This window comes from Salmo salar, chromosome ssa15 (assembly GCF_905237065.1).
Source record: "Salmo salar chromosome ssa15, Ssal_v3.1, whole genome shotgun sequence".
In the NCBI taxonomy this organism is placed as follows: domain Eukaryota; kingdom Metazoa; phylum Chordata; class Actinopteri; order Salmoniformes; family Salmonidae; genus Salmo; species Salmo salar.
The window spans coordinates 97,215,000-97,225,900 of NC_059456.1; the positions used below are offsets into that span (position 1 = coordinate 97,215,000).

General features: G+C 40.2%; 1 protein-coding gene across 6 annotated transcripts in view; it reads right to left on the minus strand.

Moving 5' to 3' along the window:
- Positions 1-10,901, minus strand: part of LOC106572732 (sodium channel protein type 8 subunit alpha) — a 126,323-nt gene that overhangs the window by 18,480 nt on the left and 96,942 nt on the right. For all 6 annotated transcript variants that reach the window (XM_045696377.1, XM_045696375.1, XM_045696376.1 and 3 more), the window contains one exon: positions 5,900-6,022. In XM_045696377.1, coding sequence (XP_045552333.1) covers positions 5,900-6,022 — 123 coding nt within the window. The remainder of the gene's footprint in view (positions 1-5,899; positions 6,023-10,901) is intronic.

A 10,901-nucleotide genomic window follows, 5' to 3' on the forward strand; every position in this document is an offset into this window, starting at 1 on the left:
TTCTAAGAACTCAGACATCTGTTCTAAGAACTCAGACCTCTGTTCTAAGAACTCAGACCTCTGTTCTAAGAATTCAGACCTATGTTCTAAGGTTCTAAGAACTCAGACCTATGTTCTAAGGTTCTAAGATCTCAGGCCACTGTTCTAAGAACTCAGACATCTGTTCTAAGAACTCAGACCTCTGTTCTAAGGTTCTAAGAACTCAGATCTCTGTTCTAAGAACTCAGACCTATGTTCTAAGGTTCTAAGAACTCAGACCTATGTTCTAAGATCTCAGACCACTGTTCTAAGAACTCAGACCTCTGTTCTAAGAACTCAGACATCTGTTATATGGTTCTATGGTTCTAAAGTCTCTGTGTGATTGGTCTGTAATTCAGGATCTGTTTCCTGCTAATGTGTCTGCTGCAAGTCTGACATGATGCAGCTAGAAGGTATTTTTTAAATACATTTTAAGTTAATAATACAACAAATATTTTTTGTGACTAAACATTAAAATGCAACCAAAGACTAGAGTGCAAGCTCATTAGAAAATATGTAGTAAGACAAGTGTGAGGATGACTTGGCGACTGTGTCATTCTTGTACATTGCATTGCTCAAAAGTAACAATGAGGCTACAAAGCAGCATAGTAACAGATAAAGCATTTAACAAGTGACTATAGGCACTCAGGTAGGTAGGTACAGCCCATTGCATCATTGCATGTTAAGCATAGCAATATATTCAAATGAAAGCTGTGTTATGCTGCTCGCTCCCAGAGCTGTTGACTTGCATCGGCCTCCTCCACCACACAACCTTCCATGACCACAGCCAGGAAGATCAAGTCAGCAGGAGTTCTCAACATTCTAACTCTCCAGAATCTCTTTCATTAGTATGGTTGTTGGTGTCATCTCTCCATTTTCGTCATTCCCTATCCATTTATTTACCACTTTGATTTGTCAATTTTCCTTTTGGGTAAAGAAAAGAAAATAGGCAAATCAATTGATGAACATACAGTAGACAACACTGTATTGAATTGGTGAGTAAGTACAGACAGGATCTAATTATATTGTGTTTGCTTTTTCACTGCTACAAGTATTAGCCTACTGGGCCACCATCACCTCCACCATCATTGACTGAGATCATTAATAGGGGTAATGCAATGTTTGACTACAACGTTCCTTTAAGAATGTACCATGATTTTTTTCACCAAAATATTATATTGGAATTTTGACCAGTCTAGCCGCCATAGAAACAAAATCCTTCTAATTCTACGCTAGTCTCATCTCTGAGCAAAGTGGACAAACCAGACTGCCATGTAAACGTTTTGTGATGTAGACTCATTCATAAGTATAGTAGTAAACAACCATAAAGCCTATCCAGGGCCTAAAGGTTTTGTGATGTCATCAGCTCGTATTTGCAACGTCACTGTCATATTTTAGCCAGTGGATATTTTGTATGGATGGGCACTTCAGTATGAATGGAAATGTCAGTCAAATTGATGATTAGCTAGCTAACCTCTCCTGTACCGTATTAACAGTGGTGCATGGCACACATCTAGTCTACCACACATGGTCTGTCATTTTTGGGACATTATGAAGAGGAAGAGGGGACATGCTCTGCGACTGTCTAGGGGTTAAGAAAGACTAGTGTTGTCCTAATAAGTTAATATAATATCGGCCCTGCTGCCCACCCAACCCAACTCACTCCTCTATTATAAGAAAATATAAGATTTAAGATACAATATAAGAGAGCGCTCCAGTGTGCTAAACAATGTTGCCTCCCAGATTCACTTCCTGTGGGAATGGAAGGCAACAGGAAGCAGGAAGTAGGAATGAAAAGCTAGATTGAATATGACAAAGGTTAAGACAACGGGATTCAAATATCACCGTATCCAATAACTCTTTGCAACTATGGTCCCAAATCTGTGATGAAGTTGTCTTAACCTGTATATTTTCAACCTAGCGGGAGTGGAAGGCAATGGGAAGCAGGAAACTCTATAAGACCTGCAGTATGGTTGCTATGCAACGTGTCGTGTTATGACATGGGGACAGTAATGCCTTGTGAGATGGCAGCCTATCAGCATATTTCCTAAGCTTCTGACTTAGGGTTAAGAAGAAGACAAACAAGCTAAGATACTGAATCTGGTCCGCATTTACTTAAGACGTATCTGGCACGTGTGCCGGCAGTTTCAGGTGTCTGGTCTACATTGAACTAACTGACATGACTTAACCCATCTCTGCGATTCAGCCCTTAAAGTGATGATCACAAAGACACAGGCAGAAGCTTAGCAAATATTCCACACCCACAACAATGTGAGTGTGGAGTGTATGTGTGGTTTCTTTCTCAGTCCCAGACAAGCAGGACACAAAGAGGAGCAGACAGACTGAGTCAGGATGGAGTGAGCAGTGGAAGGGTAGGAGGAGAGGCAGGGTGGGGTGGAGGTTGGTGGTGGAGGACTCAACTGAGGTGGAGAGGGTAGTAAGTTCAAACCAGTCTAAGTATAGGGAGATGGAAAAGGACTGAATGTGATAAAGAGATAGAGGAGGATGACAACAACCAGGTGGGGTGCAGGTAGTGGTAGGGGAATTGAGAATCAAAGCAGCAGAGATTGAGAATCAGGCCAAATGAACAGCGAATTGTTGATTCAAATGCTTTATGAAATGGTATGTAGTTTGGCTTTGTTTACATGGAGCTTTAACTAATAATAATTTCACCTTATCTCTCGAGCCAATCATTAAAACCTTTTTTTTTAATTATTATTTTAGTTTTTATGTGATGAGGCAGCTTGGTTTTTATGTGATGAGGCAGCTTTGTTTTTAATGTGATGAGGCAGCTTGGTTTTTAATATGATGAGGCAGCTTTGTTTTTATGTGATGAGGCAGCTTTGTTTTTATGTGATGAGGCAGCTTTGTTTTTATGTGATGAGGCAGCTTTGTTTTTATGTGATGAGGCAGCTTGGTTTTTAATGTGATGAGGCAGCTTTGTTTTTATGTGATGAGGCAGCTTTGTTTTTAATATGATGAGGCAGCTTGGTTTTTAATGTGATGAGGCAGCTTGGTTTTTAATGTGATGAGGCAGCTTGGTTTTTAATGTGATGTGGCAGCTTTGTTTTTATGTGATGAGGCAGCTTTGTTTTTAATGTGATGAGGCAGCTTTGTTTTTAATGTGACGAGGCAGCTTGGTTTTTAATATGATGAGGCAGCTTTGTTTTTGAATGTGATGAGGCAGCTTGGTTTTTAATGTGATGAGGAAGCTTTGTTTAGAATGTGATGAGGCAGCTTGGTTTTTAATGTGATGAGGCAGCTTTGTTTTTAATGTGATGAGGCAGCTTTGTTTTTATGTGATGAGGCAGCTTGGTTTTTAATGTGATGAGGCAGCTTGGTTTTTAATGTGATGAGGCAGCTTGGTTTTTAATGTGATGAGGCAGCTTTGTTTTTATGTGATGAGGCAGCTTTGTTTTTAATGTGATGAGGCAGCTTTGTTTTTATGTGATGAGGCAGCTTTGTTTTTATGTGATGAGGCAGCTTTGTTTTTAATGTGATGAGGCAGCTTTGTTTTTATGTGATGAGGCAGCTTTGTTTTTATGTGATGAGGCAGCTTTGTTTTTAATGTGATGAGGCAGCTTTGTTTTTATGTGATGAGGCAGCTTTGTTTTTATGTGATGAGGCAGCTTTGTTTTTATGTGATGAGGCAGCTTGGTTTTTATGTGATGAGGCAGCTTGGTTTTTATGTGATGAGGCAGCTTTGTTTTTAATGTGATGAGGCAGCTTTGTTTTTATGTGATGAGGCAGCTTGGTTTTTAATGTGATGAGGCAGCTTGGTTTTTAATGTGATGAGGCAGCTTTGTTTTTAATGTGATGAGGCAGCTTGGTTTTTAATGTGATGAGGCAGCTTGGTTTTTAATGTGATGAGGCAGCTTTGTTTTTAATGTGATGAGGCAGCTTTGTTTTTAATATGATGAGGCAGCTTGGTTTTTAATGTGATGAGGCAGCTTGGTTTTTAATGTGATGAGGCAGCTTGGTTTTTAATGTGATGAGGCAGCTTTGTTTTTAATGTGATGAGGCAGCTTGGTTTTTAATGTGATGAGGCAGCTTTGTTTTTAATGTGATGAGGCAGCTTGGTTTTTAATGTGATGAGGCAGCTTTGTTTTTAATGTGATGAGGCAGCTTGGTTTTTAATGTGATGAGGCAGCTTTGTTTTTATGTGATGAGGCAGCTTGGTTTTTAATGTGATGAGGCAGCTTTGTTTTTAATGTGATGAGGCAGCTTTGTTTTTATGTGATGAGGCAGCTTTGTTTTTATGTGATGAGGCAGCTTTGTTTTTAATGTGATGAGGCAGCTTGGTTTTTAATGTGATGAGGCAGCTTTGTTTTTAATATGATGAGGCAGCTTGGTTTTTAATGTGATGAGGCAGCTTGGTTTTTAATGTGATGAGGCAGCTTGGTTTTTAATGTGATGTGGCAGCTTTGTTTTTATGTGATGAGGCAGCTTTGTTTTGAATGTGATGAGGCAGCTTGGTTTTTAATGTGATGAGGAAGCTTTGTTTAGAATGTGATGAGGCAGCTTGGTTTTTAATGTGATGAGGCAGCTTTGTTTTTAATGTGATGAGGCAGCTTTGTTTTTATGTGATGAGGCAGCTTGGTTTTTAATGTGATGAGGCAGCTTGGTTTTTAATGTGATGAGGCAGCTTGGTTTTTAATGTGATGAGGCAGCTTTGTTTTTATGTGATGAGGCAGCTTTGTTTTTAATGTGATGAGGCAGCTTTGTTTTTATGTGATGAGGCAGCTTTGTTTTTATGTGATGAGGCAGCTTTGTTTTTAATGTGATGAGGCAGCTTTGTTTTTATGTGATGAGGCAGCTTTGTTTTTATGTGATGAGGCAGCTTTGTTTTTAATGTGATGAGGCAGCTTTGTTTTTATGTGATGAGGCAGCTTTGTTTTTATGTGATGAGGCAGCTTTGTTTTTATGTGATGAGGCAGCTTGGTTTTTATGTGATGAGGCAGCTTGGTTTTTATGTGATGAGGCAGCTTTGTTTTTAATGTGATGAGGCAGCTTTGTTTTTATGTGATGAGGCAGCTTGGTTTTTAATGTGATGAGGCAGCTTGGTTTTTAATGTGATGAGGCAGCTTTGTTTTTAATGTGATGAGGCAGCTTGGTTTTTAATGTGATGAGGCAGCTTGGTTTTTAATGTGATGAGGCAGCTTTGTTTTTAATGTGATGAGGCAGCTTTGTTTTTAATGTGATGAGGCAGCTTGGTTTTTAATGTGAGGAGGCAGCTTGGTTTTTAATGTGATGAGGCAGCTTGGTTTTTAATGTGATGAGGCAGCTTTGTTTTTAATGTGATGAGGCAGCTTGGTTTTTAATGTGAGGAGGCAGCTTGGTTTTTAATGTGATGAGGCTGCTTTGTTTTTAATGTGATGAGGCAGCTTGGTTTTTTTTAATGTGAGGAGGCAGCTTGGTTTTTAATGTGATGAGGCTGCTTTGTGACATATTCCTCTAGTTCCACTCTCTATTTTATTTTTATTCCTGTAGATAGTAGAAATTCAGAAAATATCAATTAGTATTTAGATTATTTTTTTTAAAGATTCATTCAAAACCAGGGAAATAGTTTCTAATGGTATTACTGTATCACTTTGTAGCATTAATACTTAACATTACTTCACACTCCCAGCTGCATCATGACGTGTTTATAAATAGTATGTGAAGTATGGTAAAAGATTTGTGTGCATGGAAATGTGACTTCTTGTCTTGGCTAGTTTCCTAAAGTTTATATTTAAAAAATCCCCCAATAAATTAATTTTGGAATGTTTTTGTCATCAAAAAAATTGTTTGGTTACTTTTTTATAATATTTCACTTTCTAGCATGCTTTAATACTGTTGAATGGGCATGCGTAAGGATCAGCTACTTAGCTTTGGATCTTACCCTCATCCCTTCAAAACGTGACAAGGCTCTGAGGGGTCTCAAGGCCCTTAGTGTCCTTAGTGATTTAATAGGACCTAGATCCGAGTAGCCCAGTGCATTAGCTACCAGACTGATTATAGACACCTACACACAAACAGAGAAGCAAAAGAGGTTCCAAACTGTTAGAAGTAGTGAGAATATTCTCTAAAGGTAGAAGAGACTCAGACGAGTGCCCTTGGAGCAATAGGACTGGCATTGGGTGGAGAGAGTTGCTTGACATACACACATAAATCTATATGCATGTATATACATGTATAATATTGCATTTATATATGTATACACATTGAGAGAGAAGGTCAATGTTTAGTATAGGTTTTATGTGCGTAGTGTTTTAGTAGCAGTAAAAGATAGACTGCGGGAGGAGGGATTGTTTCTGTTATTTTAGGGCAGATGGGAGAAATGTGACAAACTCCTTTGTACCTGCAAAGAAACTTGTGGTTGAGAGAGAGAGAGAGAAAAAAAAAGAGGAGAGAGAGAGAGAGAGAGAGAGAGAGAGAGAGAGAGGCATAAGACAAAGGGGGAAATCGGCAGAAAAGTGTTGCCACAGCACACGACTGATTCAATACAAATACAGACAGATGGGCGAAGGGGACCAGGGAGCAGGAGGAGCAAGAGGAGGAGGGAAGGAGAGAGGTTACAACCTGTAAAAGTTCATATTAAAACCCAACAGACTTGTAGAACCTTACCCTGGCCCCTCTAACATTGTCTCTCCATGTCTGTCACTCTTGGCTGAGGCATAATTTCCAATATAATCTAAGACAGACAAACTAATGGAACGTAAGAGAAAGAATACAGGTAAATATGTACATGTTGGTCATTTTGTTTTGACAAAAATCATGTTATCATATTCACACAGCATTACAATAAAATAGGAGAGTCACATACAGTCATATACAGCTAACCACACACTGACAGTAGTAAAGGGTTGAGAAAGAGGGTTAGAGGGAGATCGGACTCAGTAGTTATTTGGTACTGAATGGTACTGGAAGGACCACTGGAGAGACACTGAGTACAGTAGAATTACACACAGGAACAGTTAACAGTACACAACCTCAAAGAAACGGGTGCTTCTCCCCCCACTCTCACACACAATGGCCCATCCCAAATCAACCCCTAAACTATGCCCTATGCACTTGTGAAGAACTGAGAGGACTTGACAGGGGTAAGTAATACTGTTTATTGCTCCGCCTTGCTCCCCACTCTCACGCACAGTACAGCAGCTGCCGCCAACTAGGCATCACCGTCTACATAGCGGCGGAGGGTAACCTAGCGGCTAAGAGCGTTGGGCCAGTAACTCAAAAGGTTTCAATCCCTGAGCTGACTAGGTGAAAAATCTGTCAATGTGCCTTTGAGCAAGGCACTTAACCTTAATTGCTCCTGTAAGTCACTCTGGATAAGAGCTTCTGCTAAATGACTAACATGTACATCCTAACAATATTACATACTCATTGGACCATAGCTCTTGGATAATCCCTGTTTTATCCATGGAAATGGAATAGGAACCCTGGAACTGAGTTTAAGCATCAGGTTAAGGGGCTAGGGGCATGTGGTAAGGAGGCCATTGCAGAGTGGGAAAGTATTGGCGACTTCAATCAACCAAGCAGCAAGGATTTCAATGGTCTTTAACCTTTTACTGCAGTGGGCTAAATCAGGGTCACACAGAGTGTTTCTTGGTAGTCTTAAACAAATCTACTTTGAAACAAAAGTATACAGCTCACACACATGGTTATGGGCTTAAAAAATTGAAAACACCTGTATCATGTCAGATATAGAGTTGAAATGTATTACATTTTCAGTTTGCGTTCCAATAGTAGACTTTATATACATCACAGAAGACTGAAATATAACACAACTGTTTGACATAGAAACATCAGATTTTCTGCAAAAAAAACACAAAAAAGTTTAGTAATTATGAAAATCTGAAAACTATTAACAACATTTCACCCATGAGGCCACTAGGGGCGATTTGGCCATTTTACTGTCTATATATGGTCCCACAGTTGACAGTGCATGTCAGAGCAATGCCAAAAGACCAAAAGGCACCTAAAGACTCTCAGACCATGAGAAACAAGATTATCTGGTCTGATGAAACCAAGATTGAACTCTTTGGCCTGAATGCCAAGCGTCACATCTGTAGGAAACCTGGCACCATCCCTACGGTGAAGCATGGTGGTGGCTGCATCATGCTGTGGGGATGTTTTTCAGTGGCAGGGACTGGAAGACTAGTCAGGATCAAGGGAAAGATGAACAGAGCAAAGTACAGAGAGATCCTTGATGAAAGCCTGCTCCAGAGCACTCAGGACCTCAGACTGGGGTGAAGGTTCACCTTCCAACTGTCACATGGGATGATGCTGGAGACACGAAGGAGGTACGGGGAGTCAAACATTTAATATAGAACGGACATGGAACGAGACAGGAACAGCGTCAGCAAACGAGTAATACAGACAAAAAACTATGAATGCAGCAGCAGGGAACAGAGCTGGGAACTGACAAATATATGGGAGGAAATAAACAGGTGATGACTGAGTCCAGGTGAGTCCAATATCACTGATGAGCGTGACGAGGGAAGGCAGGTGTGCGTGATGCAGGGCAGCCTAGCGCCCTCAAGTGCCAGGGGAGCGAAGAGCGGGAGCAGACGTGACACCAACAGGACAATGACCCTAAGCACACGGCCAAGACAACGCAGAAGTGTCTCTGAATGTCCTTGAGTGGCTCAGTCAAAGTCTGGACTTGAGCCTGATCTAATATTTATGGAGAGACTATCTGTGCAGCAACGCTCCCCATCCAACCTGACAGAGCTTGAGGGGATCTGCAGAGAAGAATGGGAGAAACTCCCCAAATACAGGTGTGTGAAATTTGAAGTGTCGTATGAGGTATTGTGTGTAGATTGATGAGGGGGGGAAACAATTTCATCAATTTTAGAATAAGGCTGTAACGTAACAAAATGTGGGAAAAGTCATGGGGTCTGAATACTTTCCGAAGGCACTGTACACTACTAGCCAGCATCCCAAATGGCACCCTATTTGGGACGCAAAGCTACACTACAGGCCCTTCTAGCTGATGTAAGCTAAAACACACAACCTGAGAGAGAGAGAGAGAGAGAGAGAGAGAGAGAGAGAGAGAGAGAGAGAGAGAGAGAGAGAGAGAGAGAGAGAGAGAGAGAGGGGCCTATACAGTAGCCTCAGGCACAATTGGGGGTGAAGCACCATGAGTCTGTCAAGCAGGCCCTACAGTGATGAGAGGAGAGCAAGGCTAGTTGTGGCAATAGGTTTTCACTTAATTCAGGAAGTAAACTGAAATTCCAATGCCAATTTTCCTCATGAATAATTTCAGTTTACTTCCTGAATTGAAGTAGAATTGACCCCAACCCTGATGTGACTAAATGGCACTACAGTATCTCATTGACTCAACATTACAGATGAAGTCCATCTAATAGTTCTTAGACCTGGAAACACTAAAAGGTTGTCCCTATCACTCTCACTGCCATTGTTCAGGTGGTGAGACTGGGAGAGTGAGAGCACCAGTTCCTTAACAAAGGGAAAACCGTATAACACAGTAAAAACATGTGAAAACACCTCCAACCAGCCAACCAGACCATTCTGGTCAAACTCACCACAAAGAACACAACATCAAAAGCTGACCAGACCATAGTCATAGATACAGGAGGGATTCTAACAAAGGCTAAATCTTTATTTTGATTGAAGGCCATTAGCGGTACTATAGTCTATGATAATGTATATACCTTTTGCAATAGAAAACTAGTCATTCCAAATGATTTGGTCATAGCTAAGGACAGCGGTGAAGCTATCAGAATGGAACTGATGACTGGACTAATGAGTCATCTCTGGGTTATTATGTCGGTCAAGGGCTCCTGAATCTCCAGGTCTCTGTATGAACTGCATATTACACCTATGATTCTTTCAGACTCTAGCTAGCTCAGTTCTTTTAGTTGAGGATGTCCCATTTGTTAATAATCAGTTTAGCTTTATAATAACTGTCTGCTCTCGGCAGGCTGTTTCATCAGGGCGATGATGAATTGATTGATGGAATTTATTAATCAGCAAAGACTATCAAGGATAACACAATGAAGTCACATTAAAGCAGATGTAAAATAAAATAAAGATTTAGCCTTTATTTTACTGTCACAGTATTTGGGGTATTTGTCACCTTCAGCCACAGCCTGACCCCTTGGAATGCCCCACCCCCTTATAGGTCAAGGGTTTGGCCTGTTGTGTGGGTGTGGCAGCCCTCAGCGAATCAGCGTCGAGCTCTGCAAGGCAAGGCCAATCACACCTCTGGGCTGTGATCCAATGAGGAACAGTGGAACAGAAACAGAAAGAAAAACAAAAAGACAACGGAAACTAAAATCAAACAGAACAAAAACAACAATAAAGAAAATATCTAAATGTCTGTAAACTAAAAGTATGGATGGATGGATCCAGCCTCATTCCATTCTTATATAACGACTCCATCCCGAAACCTGACTGGCTACTAAAGATGTAGGATCTTAATTTGATCACCCTGTTGATACAGGAAATTTAAAACTTGTAGTGTATTTGAGGTTTAAAAAGGTTTCGGAAGTTTGTAATTTCCACTATGAAATTTCAGACTTTATTTTCCCTTATGAAAAATGAATCAACCCCTTCAAAAATATCCATTAATTATAATTTGCATAATAATTCAGATTTTCTGTTGCTGCAGGATTATTTTCCTGCTATAGCAAACAGGCTCAAATTAAAACCCTACATCTGTAGTTTTACTAGAAAGATTACTTTTGATTTAGATTTTACCTTACATCACTATGGTTACCTAATCGAGTTTGCTGTCCTGCATTGTATTCATATCTCCATTATTAAGAGAGTGGTATACTGTAACTAAATGTTTTCTCAACAATGTAAAGCACATGATTTGATAAAAATCTATTCTTAAACTTTTGGACCAAATAGAAAGCATGGGTCCAGTA